We start from the raw sequence: 18,413 nt of genomic DNA, 5'->3' as shown, positions 1-18,413 counted from the left end.
TGGCTCAATTGTGATAATAAATCGAGGATTATTTGTATTATTAAAAGCAGATTTTCAGAGGACTCTAATGGCTTCAGAATCCCTGAAGCATCATTAGATAACATTCAGTACAGTAACTGGCAATTCACAGCTCCCATACAATTACTTCTTTGTGTCCCCTAGAATTCCCTCTAACCTTACCTTAACTGCTGAAAATCAATAGCATAATTTCCTGCCATTTTGATCTAAGAATGCGCATGGCAAAAAAATGCTTAGCCACTCTGCTCTTTTTTTGTTGATTCATAATTATCCAGGTAGGGCAAATTTACCTGAAGAGAGCTGCTTGCTGATTCATCTCCACACTCAGAGTTTCTTCCCTCTGCTACATCCCCTGCTGGATGTTTGTAAGACTCTCCGTTTACTCGGGAAAGAAGCCAAGCAACATTATCGGGTTCCTTTTTCTCATCCATGTCTTCCCCATCTTGATCATCAGTATCTTCTCTTTGTCTTGATGTTTCCTTGTCTTTTGTAAGTTTAATTTGTCTCAAGGAACATGAATTAGGAACAATTGGTTCTCCAAACGGCTTCTTCTGCAGGAGCTGCCGCTGAGCCTGTTTCAGGCTTTTCTGGTAAACCTCAAGCTGGCACATGATGACTTGAGTATATTTGTTAGGATCTATTCCTTTGGGGCAGAATGGAACACCCCAATAATAGTGCACCACGTCCGGTTCTTCATGTTGGCATTTCTCATCAGTCCAAGGAAGTGTGCAAATTGCTGAGGCGCTTTCTGGTAGAACAGTCCTTTCTATAAGCTCAGAAGAAAGCAGTGTATTTTTGCCATGCTCAGCCGGATCTCTGAACTCAGGACTTGTGTCATGATCAAATGTACTCTGTTGCTGGGCTTCCTTCTGTAGGACTCCTGGGCAGTCAACATGAAGGTTTCCTTTTAAGTAATTTTGGGAATGTTCCATTTCTTTGCTTGTTGGTGTTAGAAGGCTGCATTTTCCCATAAACAGTCTCCGGGGTTCCAGCTGCCAAGACCTCCGAGGTCTTTGTGGAAAGGTGGGACTTAGAATAATAGGTAACTCCTCTTCTGAACTACATGATGTATCACTGGAGCAGTTCCCAGCTGGTGAGGAAGTGCCTGATCTTGCAAAAGTCTGGCTCTTCCCCGGAGATACAATTATGCTAGAAACTAGTGAGCTTTCAACTATGTCCTGGCTTAACCTTGTCAGTACTACCAGAGGACTCTTGGTGACATGTGTCTCTGTGTTCTCATCAGTTTTGTCACTTGGAAAGAGGGAGCTGCACTTAGAGCAAGGAGACTCAGAGCAAGGAGGCGAAACTGCAAGGAGCTGAGAATCCTCTGGTCCAGATGGGTGGTTTTGACCTGGAGACCCTAATGCCTCGGAAAGGAGCGGCAAGGGAGCAGCAGCAGCAAACTCAGAAGCCTGGCAACTCTGCAGGAAGAACAAGAACATGCATAAAATGAACATGATTTGCATGTATGTATATATGTATTCTTCTAATTATTGAATCAAATTGACTGCTGTTCTACACAGTAAAAAACATAAATGATACTTCCACATTAATCTGCTTGGTGATAGCCAACAGTGAAATTAGATATTATGCATCAATAAGTCCATTAGCACAGTAAAGCTTAACAAATATATTTGTTATATTTGCTCTCTTGTCAGACGCTTTGTCGAAGACTAGGATTCCAAGTGAAGTTTCATAAACCAGCCTTGGAGAAAAGTCATTTCTGAAACCTACAGGGCAAAAAAAAAAAAAAAAAAAAGAGTAAAAGGAGAACATCTCTTCTACTTACACTAAGGCTCTCAGCAATGGCTTTTCTCAGAAGTTCTTCCTCTTCCTCCTCTTGTGAATTTAACTGTTTGGCTTCTTGCTCACTCATTTTTAAAGCCAAGGCAAATTGTTCATCTTCTGACATCTCTGAGAAGATTAAATTATAAATCATGATTAAATCATGGACCCTTAGTTCTTATACCTGAAGGAGCCTGAAGACTTTCAGCTTCAGAAGGGAAAAACCCACACTAAATTATATAAGAACCTTTAAATAGGAAATTATTATAGTGCATACCCTCAAAATTGGAATAAGTAGTGCTAAACAAATCGTAATATTGTCTGAAAAATATTAAATAATTTAGCCCAAGTCAGGCAGTTAGTTAAAGTTCCCACAGCAATCACAACTTTGACTTTTTAGATACATTCATCATGATAAAATATTTTATCACATAATTATACGGCAGAAGCTTTATTTTGTACTTTCCCATCCAATATATAAATCAGAGAACAGAGGAAAGTAGATTTTGAACACAAAAGAATGCTTTAAAAATATCTAACAGAATAACAGAATGGGAAGGAACCTTGGAGAGCTAGTCCAAACCACTGCTCAGGCAGGAAACCCCTATACCATTTCAGACAAATGGTTGTCCAATCTCTTCTTAAAAACCTCCAATCTTGGAACACCCACAACTTCTGGAGGCAAATCATTCCACTGATGTTCTGTCAGGAAAGTTCTTCTTAGTTCTAGACCAGGGGTATCAAACTCAAGGCCTGTGAGTCAGATCCGGCCCACAGGGTGCTTAGATCTGGCCTGTGAGGCCACCCTGGAAACAGCGGACTGGCTTTCGGTGTCTCTGCCAGTGAAAACGGAGCTCACGAGGGCTGTGTGCGGCCCTTTTGAGCTCTGTTTTCACTGGCAGAGGGTTGCAGGAGGCTGTCCCAGCCAAAAACAGAGATCAGGAGCTTGTTTTATGCTGGCAGAGCACTCAGGCCGCCACAGGCATCCCCGACACAAGTGACATCAAGCTGGCCATGCCCACCCTGGCCACGTTCATCCCAGCCCCCCCCCCCGAGGTCAAACACAACCTTGATGCAGCCCTCAATGAAATCTAGTTTGATACCCCTGTTCTAGACGATTACTTAATATATATAATATATTATACATTATATGTATATAATAGTATAGTTCTAGACTATTATACAGTAGTGGCCAAAATTGTGGAAACCTTTTGGGAAAAGTGTATTTTCTAAAACTAGCTAATAATACGGCTTTCTTTTGACTAGTACCATAAAATTATATATTAATGGAAAGATAATTTAATCAAGAATATAATGCAATACTTTTATGAAGGATTTGCTATTAGAATAGCAGTTACAGTATAAAGAAGAAAAGTGAAACACGTAGAAAAAAGGAGATATACAAAAATTATCACCATAGAAAAAATGAGATATATAAAAAGTTAAAATGTCAGTTAATACTTAGTTGGATAACCTTTAGCATGAATTACAGCCTTATAACCAGTGGTGAAATCTAAAATTTGTTACTACTGGTTCTGTGGGCGTGGTTTGGTGGAGGGGTGGGGTGTAATGTGACTGGGGGGCATGGCCAACTTTTTTTTTTTTTAACTTTTAAACACATTTTTTCTACAACACCAAAAAAAATGCTTTTAAAAGCCTCTGACGATTCCAGCTGAGCCGCGCAATCATCAGAGGCTTTTTTTTACTTTTAAAAGCATTTTTTCTGCCAAAGAGGTTGTAGAAAAAATGCTTTAATTTTTTTTTTTAAAAGCCTCTGATGATCGCGCGGCTCAACTGGGCATGGAGGGGAGGCAGGGATTTTTGCTACCGGTTCTCCGAACCATCCGCCTCCATCAGTGATCCGATCCAAACCGGGTGCATTTCACCCCTGCTTATAATGTCTTCCCATGGAGTGAACCAAGTCTTTTAGTTCTGCAGCTGTTATAATGTGAAACCAAAATTGAATGATTGCTTCTATTAACTGGGTTTTATTGCTGGGTTGCTTCAGACTAACAAGTTTCTTTAGTCAGCTCCATAGATTTTCAATTGGGTTAAGTCTGGGCTATTCCTAGGCCATTCCAGCAGTGGAATATGATTATCTTGAAACTCCAAAAAAAAGTGGTGTTATTAGCCATCAAACCTCAAAAATACACTTTTCCCAAAAGGTTTCCACAATTTTGGCCATTACTGTTTATATAATATATAATACTATTATTATAAGAATATCTTGGAGAATGCTATTATTATTTTATTCAGAAAAATGTTCTACTTAGAAAAACTGCAAAAGCCAAGTAACTTTTAGCATGTTTTCATATGAAACTATGGTGCTACTATCTACTTCCTAGCTCTAAGCAAGATTTTCCAGAAAGCATATGTTGCTTTGACAAGAACAACAAAAAAAACCCCGAAATTGCTTCAGAAAATATCTATTCACTGTTATTTCTGATCCACCATTTTCACTTGACAAAAAATATTGATGCTCAAAAAACCAAATGATAACTCCAACGATTCTACCCCGAGTTTCAGAATCTCTGAGGATCTGAAGAATACTGTAAAACACTTTTCCATCAAATAATTATAGGCTGTTGTAAGTTTTTCCATACAACAATTCTAAGGCAAACAAAAGCATCAAAATATCGTATTCAGGAGTACAAAACAAAGAAAGCAGTATCTTGAACAAACACAGCAACTTGCAGTAAAATAAGGAAACATTCCAGTGAAAAGCCCCTGAGCACCAAAACAACATAATACAATTTTGTGTCTTCAAGAGCATTCTGACATATGTTCAGTTCACATAAGAAATAACTCCAGAGGAGAATAAGAACTGACAGGTAGATTACTGAACCCCATTTCTCTCTTAGTTGCAAAAGAATGACAGCAAGCCAGTTTGGCTGTGAAAGACACATAAAAACAAAACATGGACTTCTCAAAATCTGATGAAGATACAACTGCGATAAGACGAAGTTTAATTCTGAACTGACTTTCATGCTGCCACAGGATTGAAATATGTGTTGACAGGGCACACTGCTACATCACACAGGAGCAGTCTATTGTCATCAAATCACTATTTATAGTGTAACCAAGTTTCAAAAGAAAGCGGGAGTGAGGGAGAATGCTTGCCTGAAAAAAGCAAGAGAATTAGTGACTCTCCCGCATTTATCACTCACTTCTATTCCACTCTCCCATCATTTCCAAAGACATGCAACATTGAAAAAAAGGTTACCCACTTCTGTCTTAAATGGAAATAGTGGGTTTAAATTTGTTAGCAATGTAAGTAAAGTAGGGATAAAGATACTGAAATTATAGTGTTTTGCAAAGCTACAGCAACTGCTCCATTGCTATAGTTTTACCACTCGGAGGCACAAAGTTCTTATCCTTCATTCCCATTGCCCAGCACTTGTGTATTGCAACTGAGAATACATTACATAGCTAAACTTTTTGTTCAGTTGATTTAACCATGGACCTAGTGCAACTCAAGCACTGGCAGGAGGCTTTAAAACAATACTTCCAGATTTAGCAACTTGCAGGTATACGGACATCAACTCCCCAAATTCTCATCAATGGCTATGCTGCCTGCCTTTGAAGTCCATGCACCTAAAAATTGCCATGATTGAAAACAGTAATTTAAAATGATTGTGGTTGTATCTCAACCTTCTCCCATACAGTCTGTTCTACAGGAAGGCTGAGAGCAGCCATATCTTTACAAGCTGATCAAAGGTTTCGCAAGCTGGAGGCTCTGGCAAATGTTGAAAGACTACCACCAGTATCTACCAGAGAAGGAAGGCTTAGATGTCCTTGGCCCAAGCCAGTGTTTCAAGACAAAGTAGTTTAAGTGTGCTGAATGCCTTGAGTTCAATATAAACTGTGGATAATCATAGAGCCACAGAACCTGGAAGCACTTCAGCTAGTGCTGGAGGTGAAGGGTAACAGGATCCTTCACCTGCACGACAGTCCAAAGTGATTTGAGCCTACCTGAATTGCTTCACTGGATTCCATTCTTCACTTGGAAGCAGATAACATCAACCTGTGTAACATGAATTGCTTTCCCAAATAAAATCTAATTTGCTTCACACACATTTGCTATTAAAACATAGTTAAGATTATGCCTATGCTTAGAAGGCCTCTTTTCGTTTTACAGCAAAGAACGTGGAACACTAAAAAAACACACAGCATAGCTTTGTACTATCCCACATTCATAGATGTACTGAAAAGGAATACGTGTTTGTCCCCTATGAAATATACAACATGCAAAAGAATAAAAGAATCAAACAGGGTGTCTGCTCTACGGAAGCCATACTATGTATCTCTGACAGTCATACATTATTCAGATCACTTCTAAACACTGCCTGCAATTTGTATATGCTTGATGTTGATTACATTGGTCATAATTAATTATGATTAGAAATTCTAAGTATTTTGTTAAGTTTCTTTGCGGTGTGGATAAACAGACATCTTTAAAACTTGAGACACAAAAATAGAAGCTGAGCTTTGAAAAACAAACAATGTTGGGCTATTTGGGTAGGTAAGAATGGGCCGACACTGCAAGTAGAAAATATTTTCCAAGCTTTTTTTGCACAAGGTAGATATATGTACAAATGAAGAACATTTGTATATATTTTTCAACATTTGTTCAACTATAACATCTGAAATGCTGTTTGGTAAAACTAGCATAGTTTCGCTGAATCAATGTTTGGCTTTCTGTATATTAAATCTACCGAGAAAAAGCTTAAGCAGCATCAAATTAAGCCTCGCATGAACAACAAATCAATTTCACCAAGAAAACATAGAGAACAGGGTGGAAAGGAAAAAAAATTAAGAGCGTTTTTAAAGAACTGAAAACTGAAAATTATTCAAACAAGTTTAGCTTTTTTTAATTTTATATCATAAGAACTATTTCTTCAGAAAATGTCTTATTAATAAGAACTTGCTCCCCAATGCCACCAAACCCTATATTATTCTCTCTTTTACAATCAGTTTGCCATAAAATTAATGCCAAGAAAGAGTTCCTCCCAACTAAAAAAAAAAGACTAGCTTCCCCCCCCCCCAGAAAAAAATCCATCATTTTGAAAATTTTCAAAAAAGTTAATGAGCATTAATGCTTTTGAATTTTGGTATTGGAGAAGTCATCTGAAAATGCTGTGGAAAAGCCAAGAAAGCAATCCAATGGCTCATTGAACAAATCAATTCAGGATTCTCCCTCAAGATACAAACGACCACACTCAAATTATCCTACCTTGGACACATTGTGTAAAACCCTAGTTCTCTGAAGAAGGCTTTAATGCTGAGATATGAAACAAAATGTCAAAAAGTTATGATATTTATGTAGTTACTTACAAAGCACATCTAAATTATATTAAAGTAACCAAAATATTTTTACAACCCACAAGGCATGTCACAACTTTTGAGCACCCCTAATGTTTGAAAATTGAAAGTTGAAAAATTTGACATGCCCGGGAGGGGTAGAAGGAAAGAGAGCCAGCAACAACTCAGTTACAGTGGCAGAAGGTTCACCATGAAAGACCTAAAGGGATAGGTTACGTACACCTTTCACGCTAGTAAAGCTCAACCCTAAATAGGGAGCAGATCAGAGATTCCAGAAATCAAGAATGGGCAGCTCAGCAAAAGATGTCTGTCCAGATCAGACTGAGTCTGAAAGCTGGGAAGCAAGAGGAAGAGGAGGAGCTTAACAGCTTGCAGACTCAGTCCTCAGATATCAGACAGAGTTAACCCATTCCTGACTGCTGGCCCCAGGCTCAATGAGAACCCTGAATTCCAAGAAAGCAGGTTGCAATGTTATGTGGAAGGGAGCCAGGAAACTGTCCTTCTCTATGGTAGCTGCCACAATGTGGGAAGAGCTTGATCCATTCCAAAGTGAGGACAGACCTTCCCTATTGTCTTTTTGAAACCACTCTTTTCCAATAGGCCTTCAAGGCAGAAGGTATTATTTATCAGGAAGTATTTTGAGCACTTGAACATTTTAGGCTTTTGTTGTTGAGATTATGCTGTTTATAATGTGATGTTGTGATGGGTTTTGCCTGATTTTATTGTGAACTGTCTAGAGCTATATGAGGAAGCAGCATATAAATTATTGCAATTAAAATATACAAATAAATACTTCTCCATATGTACAGCTAAAACAGACCTGATATGCCTTGTAATTAATAATAAAATGTCAACTCAAGGAGGAATGTGAACTGGGCCCATTGAGATAATCCTTTGCACCATCAAAACACACACATACAGAGACACATATTTATACACACATACACATATAAGTAAGTGTGTAAAGTACACCCGCACCCCCCCACACACAGTTGCTAATTGCTTGAGTAAGCTGAATCTAAATCCTCAAGGAAAAGGCCAAGCAACCCCCATCCTCTGCATATCAGCCTTTTCTCTAAGAGACCAATTTGTCATCAAACTCAAGCAATCCTTTAAAACATAGACAGCATTTTTATTTCAAAGAAATGAACCTTAATTTGCCTAAAAATAAACACTAAAAGGCTAATTATAGTTCTAATAAATAAAAGAGCAGACATGTAAATGGATGTGCCTAATTAATTATTGCTAATTGACTGCTCTAATATAGTGGATGAGACCTGCATCCAAAGCAGTGAAGAGAGTGAGAAATGCAAATACTTTTGCTTAGGCCAGCACTGTTAGGGCTAAGGCCATGCTTTACCAATGTTTGGACTAAGGATCTAGTTAGAAGGAGCTAGATATAGAGGGCACATAAAATAGCCTTGATGGACAGTGGATAGAATTGTTACCAGGGCAACAATCAAAGAGGGAAAGCATAAGTTCATTCCAAAAAAACTACAGTAATTTCAGTAAATATCTCAGACAGGCCCTTCCCAAATTCACATGAAGATAAAGTGAGGGAGGAGGAGAGCACATTCAGATTTAAGAGATTCTGTTAATGTTGCTATTCTTTAAACTTCTATAGCTACAGTATTTATAAAACTACTTTAGTGGTGTGCTGGACAGTGATGTGCTGGAGCTGGCTTGCAGGAGCCAACTGTTACATTTTCAGAAATTTTATGAGCTGGTTGAGAGCAGAGTAGCAATTCCTAGTGCACCAATGCAGTGGCTTGCAGTGGCTTGGTAGCTAGTTGTGATGCATTTACTATCACACCACTGCACATGAGCATTTGTTTCTGTTATGAAATGGGGTTGAGGGGTACCCCGGACCGTGAACCAGCTCATGAGTAAACACACTGAGACTGAAATAATTCTGACAGAGGCGTCTTGTGTAAAAATATAATTTACTTTAAAACATTTAAAAAGCACTATGTCTTTAAGAAAGCACATTAAAACAGAGTCTTATCTGGGTATGTGAAGCAAGGCTATCTCCCTAGATCCCTCTCCACAATACCGAAACAGTTCACAAGAGAATAAAGCTAGCATGAAGGTAAGCAGCTTCGGCGTCGATACATCATCAAGGCAATCAAAATGGGGGCAGCACAAACATCACAGCTAAAAGTCACCTGAAGTAAAAACAGTTCAAACAGCAAACATTGATTGAAGCTTGTGGGAGGAAATAGGTCCAGCAGCAGTCCCGATGATAGCTTGCGTGCTTCAAAACAGCAAAAGGCAAGCATCCATGGGAGTTTCTCTGCAACGGCGTCTGGAGTCCTTATCTGCATTCTTCTCCCATCTGCGGCGTTGCACTGAGCTTCTTGCAGGAGCTGTGCATTTAGGCCTAAACCAGGAGTCTAGGCCCGAGTAGCAAGCGAAAAGGTCCTTGCTTATATGGGGAGTTAACCTGCAATTAACTAGGGCGGGGAAGGCTTGCAGGTAATTGCCAACAGGAGATGGCTTGATTGAAACCATACTGTTTGTGAGTAGGCAAGTAGCCACAGCAATCCTGGAAAAACTCGTGACAGTTTCTTAGCTTGCTCTACCTTATAAGGCTGACATTAGTGGGCTCCAAACAAGTACAAGAGATCCAAAATTTCCAAGACTTTATGTGCTGAAAATTTCATATTCAACTGAAACGAACCTGTCTCATAAGTATGCTGCATAAACAGATGTGCCCTTCCATTTTCCAAATTCCTTTCTTGTAAAGGAATTTAGAGATGGGGTGTTGGTCCTACCTGAGACGCTCCTTCTCGTAGGATGGAGACAGTGGCCAGGATGGGTGGTGCTCAGTTGCTCTTGATTGGTGGACTGAGTCTGCCATAGTTGTTAAGTCCCGCCTATGTTGCCTAGGATACCCAGCTTTTAGCGAAGGCAGGGAAAAAATGACAGACTCGGCGTGTGGATGACCAGGAAAGGTAAGAAGAGAAAAGACCGAGACCAGACTGGCGCAGGGAGGGTCTGGCCACTGTCTCCACCCTACGAGAAGGAGCGTCTCAGGTAGGACCAACGCCCCTTCTCCATAGTAGGTGGAGACAGCAGCCAGGATGGGACATACCCAAGTTCACAGCCCCAATTAACAGGTGGGGCCAGGTTGGACCGAGGGACCCTCCCCCGAAAGAACCCCCTGTACCACCCGACGTCCAAAGGCGGCGTCCACCGAAGCAAATTTGTCAATTTTGTAGTGGCAAATGAACAGTGATGGAGAAGTCCATGTAGCCACCCGGCAGATCTCCAACAAGGAAGCCTGGGTAGCCCAGGCTGCTGATGTCGCTGCACTGCGGGTGGAGTGCGCTGTTACCCGAGGAGGACGTGGCAGGGAACGCAGGTCATAGGCCATAGAGATCGTGTGACGTATCCATCGCCCGATGGTAGAAGATGATACCTTGGAACCAAGCGACCCCAGCAGGAAGGACACAAAGAGGGATTCAGACCTGCGGAAGAAAGCTGTCCTCGCAATGTAAACTTTCAATGCTCTACGTACGTCCAAAGTATGCCAACGCCGCTCCCTAGGATGTGTAAGACGCGGACAGAAATTGGGCAAGGTAAGTTCTTGCGTGCAATGAAAAAGTGTGTTCACCTTGGGCATGAAAGTAGGATCCAGTCAGAGGACAACACTGTCTACGTGGAAAATACAAAGGTCACTCCGAGTGGAGAGAGCGGCCAGTTCAGAGATGTGGCGAGCCGAGGTAATGGCCACCAAAAAGGTGGCCTTACAAGTCAGCAAACGGAGGCTGGCAGTCCGCAAAGGCTCGTACGGAGGACCCGTAAGTGAGCTCAAAACCAGCGATAGGTCCCAGGTAGGGTACCTATGCAAGGTGGGTGGATACAAATTAGAGGCTCCCCTCAGGAAACGGAGTAGCAGCGGATGTTGAGCCAAGGAGTCCAGAGATCTGCAGGCAAGCACTAAGGAGATGGCCGCCACTTGTCGGCGCAGTGTATTAGGAGACAGACCCTTGGCAAGACCCTCCTGGAGAAAGACCAGGATGTCGACAATAGAGGCGTGAAGAGGTTAAACTTCTTGCCAAGTACACCACATGCAGAAAGACCGCCAGGTCACCGAATAGATCCGGTCGGTGGAAGGCCGCCGCGAAGCCTGAATCGTCTGGATAACGTCTACCGGAAGGTTGACGCTCCTCAGAGAGCGCCGCTCAATCTCTAAGGCAGTCAAATTGAACCACTGAGTGTCCGGGTGCCGCAGTGTCCCCTGTGTCAGGACGCCCTCCGCCTGAGAAATGCGCCAAGGAGGAGCGACCGACAAGGAAACAAGGTCTGCAAACCAAGGCCTCCAAGGCCAGTGAGGGGCTAGCAGAATCAGCTCCGCTCGCTCCGATAGCAGCTTGCGGATTACCTGTGGCAGGAGAGGGATAGGTGGGAAGGTGTACAGTAGCCCCGTCGGCCACGGGGATCTGAGAGCATCTGTGACCGCCGCACGAGGAGCAGGGTACCTCGTGAAAAAGCAGGGGAGCTGCGTGTTCACTGGCGTTGCGAACAGATCAATCTCTGGAATGCCGAAGCGGAGGGTCAGGAGCCAGAGATGAGATGCCGGAAAGCTCGAAGGGCCAAGAATATCGCGTACAATTCCAGCCAGTTGATCGGATGGCAAGATTCGCAACTGCTCCACGTGCCTTGCGCCGTCTGTCCCAGACAATGGGCTCCCCAGCCCTGCAGACTCGCATCCGTGGTCACTACCACCCTCTGCGGATCGAAGAAGAGGGAGCCCTTTGAAAGCGCCGGAGACCGCCACCACCGAAGGGATCTGTATACCGACAGGGGAACCGGGCCCCGGAGAGTCGAAGTGCCCCTACCCGCCTTCTGCAATGGCAAGAGGAACCACTGAAGATCGCGGGAGTGCAGCCTAGCCCAGGGGACAATGCCAATGATGGAAATCATCTTCCCCAACAGTTGGGAAAGAACCCGGGGCGAGACCAACCTACTTGCCTCCACCTGTGCCACCAGGGCTCTTAAACTGTCCTGGCGATCTTGCGATAGGGAAACCTCCCCTGCCACAGAATCAATGACCGCCCCCAAATGGAGGATCCAGGTAGAAGGGACAAGTTGGCTCTTTTTAAAATTAATCGAGAAGCCATGCGCAGCAAGGTAACCTGCACATCCAAAGCAGCCTGCAACGGAGACGAAGATAAAATTAGAATGTCGTTTAAATAACATTGCAGGCGAACTGACTTGGCCCTAAGGGACACTGCTAGGGCGGACAACACCTTTGTGAAGGAACGTGGAGCGGAGGAAAGGCCAAAGGGGAGGGCCGTATACTCATAATGTGCTCCAGCGTAACAAAATCTAAGGAACCGCCGATGAGCGGGGAGGATGGGGATATGAAGGTAGGCCTTGGTGACGTCTATGGATGAGAGATCGCCCCTCCGGACGCCGTCGAGGATGGATTTCAAGGAATGCATTTTAAATTTACAGTATGCAACGTACCGGTTCAGCAATTTAAGGTCCAGAATTGGTCTCCACTCCCCCGATAACTTCGGAACCAAAAAAACACGGGAATAAAAACCTGATCCCCAGTCGGGATCAGGAACTGGTTGGATAGCCCTGATTGAAAGGAGATGCTGCACAGCAGCCTCCATGAGGGCTCACCTCTGGAGATTGCGAGACAATGGACAGCTGACAAACAACAGAGGAGGAGTGGAGAGGAATTCAAGTGCCAATCCTGATTTTAAGGTGGCCAAGACCCATTTGTCCGAAGTAGTAGCCTCCCAGCGAGCGGCGAACAGATCCAATCTGTCGCCGATGGGTGGGCTCGGACTGCATTCAGCGATGGCGATGGAAAGAGCGACCCCCTCCCCCACGAAAGGGCCGTTTGCTGGCAAAAGGCCTACCTCGAGAAGCCCTGTCTGGGGTATAACAGTGACGAGACTGGGACTGTCCCTGGAACCTGGAGGAAGGGAAGGAAGAGGAAGACCCACGTCGTGACCTCGGTAAGTCGAGTGAGATGAATAAGGATGAAAGCGAGGTTCGCCCCTACAGTAGACAATCGGTAGAACCCTCCGTTTGTCCTTGGTCTCCATAAGAAACGCATCCAAACCATTCCCGAACAGCTTGGAACCCGCAAACGGAACAGACACCAACCGCCATTTGTGCCTGGCATCCGCCTGCCAGTGACGAAGCCAGACCAGCCGATGGGCAGCTACCGCAAAAGCTAGGGATTTCACCGCTAAATGAGCTGCGTTCAATGTGGCATCAGCCAAGAATTGTACGGCCGCAATGATCTTGTTTAAATCCTGACGTACGCGGATATCGTCAGAGGCCAAGGACTCCTGAAGTTGGCGCAACCAGAGGAGCGTGATCCGATTAAAGAAAGACGTCATGGAAGCGGATCGGACGGTCCAAGATGCCCCTTGGAAGGCACGCTGTAACACCTGGTCTGCTCTCCTCTCCTCAGGGCAGAGACCCTCAGCCGGGTCTCCTGGCATGGTCGCACTGGGGAGCAACGCTGCCACTGGTGCGTCCACAGAAGGAATTTGAAGTAGAGTAGCTAAATCGGAGGACACGTTGAAATTTCTCCGATCTGTAGTCGAAGGGGTTACCATCGTGCCAGGTAAAGCCCACTGCTTCCTGACGACCTCCAAAAACAGAGGTGGAGTGGGGATCGTGTCAACAATCTTTGGAGGCTCCGTGAAGAGGGGGTCCAGGTCTCCTGAAGATGTGGAGGAAGGCGGCACCGGCGCAGCCTGGGAGGAAGCAAGCTCAGCTGTATTGATGGATTTAAAGAGCAGGGACTTAAACAATGTTTGGGGAAAAAGGCTGGTGAAAGCTGGTTGTTCTGGAGGCATTCCCTCATCCTCCGAGAGCTCACGCTCCAGCAGGTCAACGCCACCTCGAGAAGAAATATGACTATCTGCCGAAGAAATAGGCGAGTCAGGAGCGGCTATGGAAAGAGCATCGTCACAGTCTGCCTCATGTGAAATGGCAGAACGGTCAGAACGCACCAAATGCTCATTGTGAGGAGATCGATGCTGGGCCCAAGACTGCTGTAAGGCCGATGCAATGATGTTCTGCAGTTGGTCTAGAGAGAGGAGGATTGGAGCGTCCGGAAGCGCTGGCCCCGAATGAGGGGGTACCACCAGGAGCTGGTGAGGAGAGGAAGCCCGGGAAGGACCAGTCGGCATAGATTGCATTGTCTGACCCCACAAGCTGTCCGGCTGAATGATCAGCTGACTGTCAAACAAGGACAAGTGGTCTGAAGGATGTGCCGACGCTGGGGGTCCGGGGCTCACCAAAGGTGGAACCGGTAAGGACACTGGTGCTGCTTGTGAAGGTCTGGCAGCCCGCTCACACAGCTTCTTCAGCATCCTGTCCCTGCGCATCTCGGCCCGCGTGGAAGCGAATGCTTGGAAGGCGCATGACGGGGCTCCAAAGGCTGGTCACTGGTAGCGAGATCCAAAGGGAGATGAGTCCCCTCTACAGTGACTGATTCTTTAAATCTGCTAACTGTCTAATACGGTAATGGGCGCAGACCAAAGTCTGGAGGCCACAGGGACAGTCCAGGAGAAGTCGAGCAGAGGTTGGGCCAGAGTTTAAAAAAAAACAAAAACAAAAACACAGTAAGAGAGGGGGGCGCGAAGCTCCACCAGAAGCTTGCTCAGTGCCTACCTAGCTGGAACAATGGCGACAAAAGAGCAACCGCCGGGGTGTAGGGCCGTTCAGGGCAAAGAAGGGGGCGCAAGACCCCACTAGAACCCGTTGCAGCATCGCCTTGACGTCCGGAACCCAGAAGGGACCGTTAAGACACGTGATTTCAAAGGCCAGAAGCCAGAGAGCCGATATCGGGGGCGTAAGAACCCCACAAATAGAGCACCCCAACCCCTCTATTGGGGGATGAATGGGGAGAGAGAGGCGCAAGACCCCACTCACAAGCCACCCAAGAAGCGGGTCCTGTGTTTTTTTTTAAAATTTATTTATTTAAATTTTATTTTATTTTGTTTAACGAAGGTTGGGGGGGCGCGAGACCCCACACTCAAAACTGCCCACTGAAGGACGAGTCCGGGAGGTGCTGAGGCTGCCGAGGTGAAAGACGTTCTTGGCGTCTACCAAAATGGCGGCCAACTCGCCGCCCGAACCTCAAACAAAATGGCGGCTGAAAGTCCACCCGAACTGCCTCACTGATGAACGAGGAACTGGCGGCTGACAATCTGCCTGAAAAATTGCTCACCGGCTCCAAATTCGCAGCAACAAGCTGCCCAAAACCCCTCGCTCCAGTAAGAAACGGTCTTTTGAGCGGCCAAAACGCCGCTCAAAAGACGCGCTGCGCGCGGCAAACAAGATGGCCACTGACACACAGCCCGAAAAAAGAAGCCGGGAGAATGACAGCTGAAGTTGGAAAACCACCCAGCCACCAAGGCGAGTCGGTAATCGGCGGAAGACACGCCGCCCGCAACAGCTGTGAGGCGCGCAAACTGATCGAATGAAAGGTGAAGCGCTTATCGAGTAAAAAAAAAGAAAAAGAAAAAAAGGGAATGGAGGTGATCCGCCCCCTCCCCCTTAAAATCGGAAAACCAATACCTTCGTGGACCAGAGGCAAAAGAGAAGTCAGAGACAGGCAAGATCAAAAACCAGAATTTCAAGTAGAAAGGAAAATAACAGGGAGAGAAGACTATCCACACGCCTAACCACCTTGAACGACTGAGTCAAAAGCTGGGTATCCTAGGCAACATAGGCGGGACTTAACAACTATGGCAGACTCAGTCCACCAATCAAGAGCAACTTAGCACCACCCATCCTGGCCGCTCCACCTACTATGGAGAATATCTTGGTATGAAAGAATCCTTAAGGACCTGGAGAAGCGCTTACATAGTGTAGAAGTTAAAGTAAGCACAAAAGCTTTCCACTAGTTTAGATTCCTGAATATAGCCTTGTTTTCCATTAGAAAAATCTGCGGAGAAGACTTCTTAAATACTGACTTGAATTTCTGCTTGGAGTACAATGACTGCTTTCACAAATGCATCTCATATAGTTTCAGATCAGATAAGTTGCAAACATTATATAATTTATTGGGCTTATTCCATTCACCAAGAATTCTGAGCGATATATATTCCAACATGTCCACATCAGGTTAAAAACAAATGTCAACTTAACAAACTCTGGGGCACCATTTAATGTACAAAAAGATAAAATCTGGTTCCAGAGGGAACACATTAAAATAACCCACTCCTGGGGCCAGTTGAAATAGCCAGGTTCTAAGGGCCTTTCTAAAGCATACAATAGGAGTCACTCAGCGGCTCAGCAATAGGGGAAACCTGTTTCTGTGACCCCTTATAGATCAGCGGTCTCCAACATTTCTGGCACCAGAGACCGGTTTTGTGGAAAACAATTTTTCCACAGACCAGGGGGATAGTTTCATGCACAACCTAGATCCCACACATGCGTAGATGAAGCTTCACTCTCTTACCTGATGCTTGCATAGCCCAGTTCTTAACAGGCCACAGACCAATATCAGTCCGCAGCCCAGTTTGGGGACCCCTGCTATAGAGGACCCCTGAGCAAAGAGACATGAAGGGAGCCTTTCTACCAGATTGTATTGGGTGGGCAAATACTGTTGGGTATAGGATAGGTGCTCCTGAATTCATATGTTATGAATCAGAATAAAACCATGAAGCTATCATGAGGAGACTAAACCAAAATTTGCTCCGTGAATTATTTTATTTTTTGCTACATTTTAATGGTCCATCAGAAATAACCCTTTCAAAAACTAAAACAACGAACACCCTTGAAATCTTCCTATCATGAATGGGTTCAGCAAATCCTGGACATGTCCTTATATCCCTTCCAACTTCATGAATCTATTACTTGTTTCTCAAGTAAATTACCTAAGAAGCTATATCACCAGGGTCTACCAAAATTATAGGGCTAGATGGAGGTAATACCAAATGGCAATAGTCACCATTTCCCTATTGAACCAAGGAAACTCTATGGATATATTTGGGAAGCCATTAGGAATTGGTTTCAAATTTGTAACAGGGAGCAACTGGCCTTTTAAAGAACAAGCCAGCCTTATCTTCCCATAGTTGACTTGACCCCTGAGAATCAATAAAGGAAAAGAAGGGGTTCTGGATGAAAATAGTTTTTTTGTTTATAGAAAGAATTCTATAGAAATTTATAGAAAGCTGGCATCTTAAATAAGGGAATAATTTCAGGCCAGGTTGAAACTGGAGTTGTTTCCCTACAGTTAGAATTGTATTAGACTTGTGTTTTTTAAACTCTTTTTAACTGTGTGTTGTGTCTGTATCTTCTTCTGGCATCTATAACAACACTGGTTTTTGTTTAAAGTCTGGAATTAATCAGTTTCCTCCTAGTGCCCACATCAGCTTAGTTGAGCTAAAGACACCTAGTTTAGTTTGGTTTCCCATTCTGTCATTAGCCAGACCCAGAGTGGGGTGAGGACCTCTCCTTCAATCCTCTCGTTTCCCAAAGGCTGATTTATAAGGAAGAGTTGGTGGCAGCAATGGAACCTAGTTTTCCAGTTGCTGTTCATTGATTACCTCACTTAATACAAACTTGAAGGAGGCTTTTGGATTAAATTGATTAATGAATAGATCTGGGTGTGCGTTCTTCACCTAATGGCAAGCTACCAAGCATAAAATATATGAGTGCAAGGCTGCCTTTAGATAGAGCTTAGCCAGCCTTCCTCAAATTCTTACATTCCAGATAGATTTCAATTCTCAAAAACCAGTTACCAATAAAGGCAAATGCTGGCTGGCAATTGTGTGAATCAAAATGTAATGTGTTGGAACGGCACCAAATCTTGCAACAGCTAGTTTAAATAATATATATGAAGGTGATAAAAACCACTTTTCATTCTTACTCTGGGTTTCCATATAGCACAGCACCAGTAACCTTTATAATTCCTTTCATCTTTCCGATCTCAAATACACAAGATATCATCTTAGATATATTGGGGAGTAGGAGCAACATACCAGAACACAGCTGCAGCCTCACTTACACATGCATATAAACTAAATTATTAAGCATCAACATATATGTTTGACATATGTAAAAGCTGGATTTTTTTTTAAAAAAAGTATGCACTCTTCATTCTCTCATATCTCCTTTCCCCCAGACATGTGACACCTACGTGTAATTTTTCTTTTTGCGGTGAACTTCACTCTATCCAGCTGCTGTTTTGTTCTTTTCTTCTGCAGATCATGCTCCTCTTTGGACTCTTGCTGCAGAAGAAAAAATATGGTAAATATATAAACTACAGGAGATGCATCCTATTTGCTGCCCTTCCT

At 44.0% G+C, this 18,413-nt stretch overlaps 1 protein-coding gene across 5 annotated transcripts in view; it reads right to left on the bottom strand.

Annotated features, from left to right (window-relative positions):
• Positions 1-18,413, bottom strand: part of UIMC1 (ubiquitin interaction motif containing 1) — a 120,216-nt gene that overhangs the window by 42,711 nt on the left and 59,092 nt on the right. For all 5 annotated transcript variants that reach the window (XR_011599997.1, XM_070937157.1, XM_070937155.1 and 2 more), the window contains exons 3-5: positions 18,257-18,347; positions 1,808-1,932; positions 309-1,439 (exon numbers count right to left, since the gene is read on the bottom strand). Coding sequence is in view for 4 of the 5 variants with exons in the window: in XM_070937157.1 (XP_070793258.1) it covers positions 309-1,439; positions 1,808-1,932; positions 18,257-18,347 (1,347 nt within the window). In the remaining variant the exon portion in view is untranslated. The remainder of the gene's footprint in view (positions 1-308; positions 1,440-1,807; positions 1,933-18,256; positions 18,348-18,413) is intronic.

Source organism: Pituophis catenifer, unplaced genomic scaffold (assembly GCF_029215685.1).
Source record: "Pituophis catenifer annectens isolate HBS135680 unplaced genomic scaffold, rPitCat1.0.hap2 SCAF_2, whole genome shotgun sequence".
NCBI classification, from domain to species: Eukaryota; Metazoa; Chordata; class Lepidosauria; order Squamata; family Colubridae; genus Pituophis; species Pituophis catenifer.
Note: the sequence above shows the minus strand (reverse complement) of the source record. Positions and strands in the feature narration are given on the sequence as shown.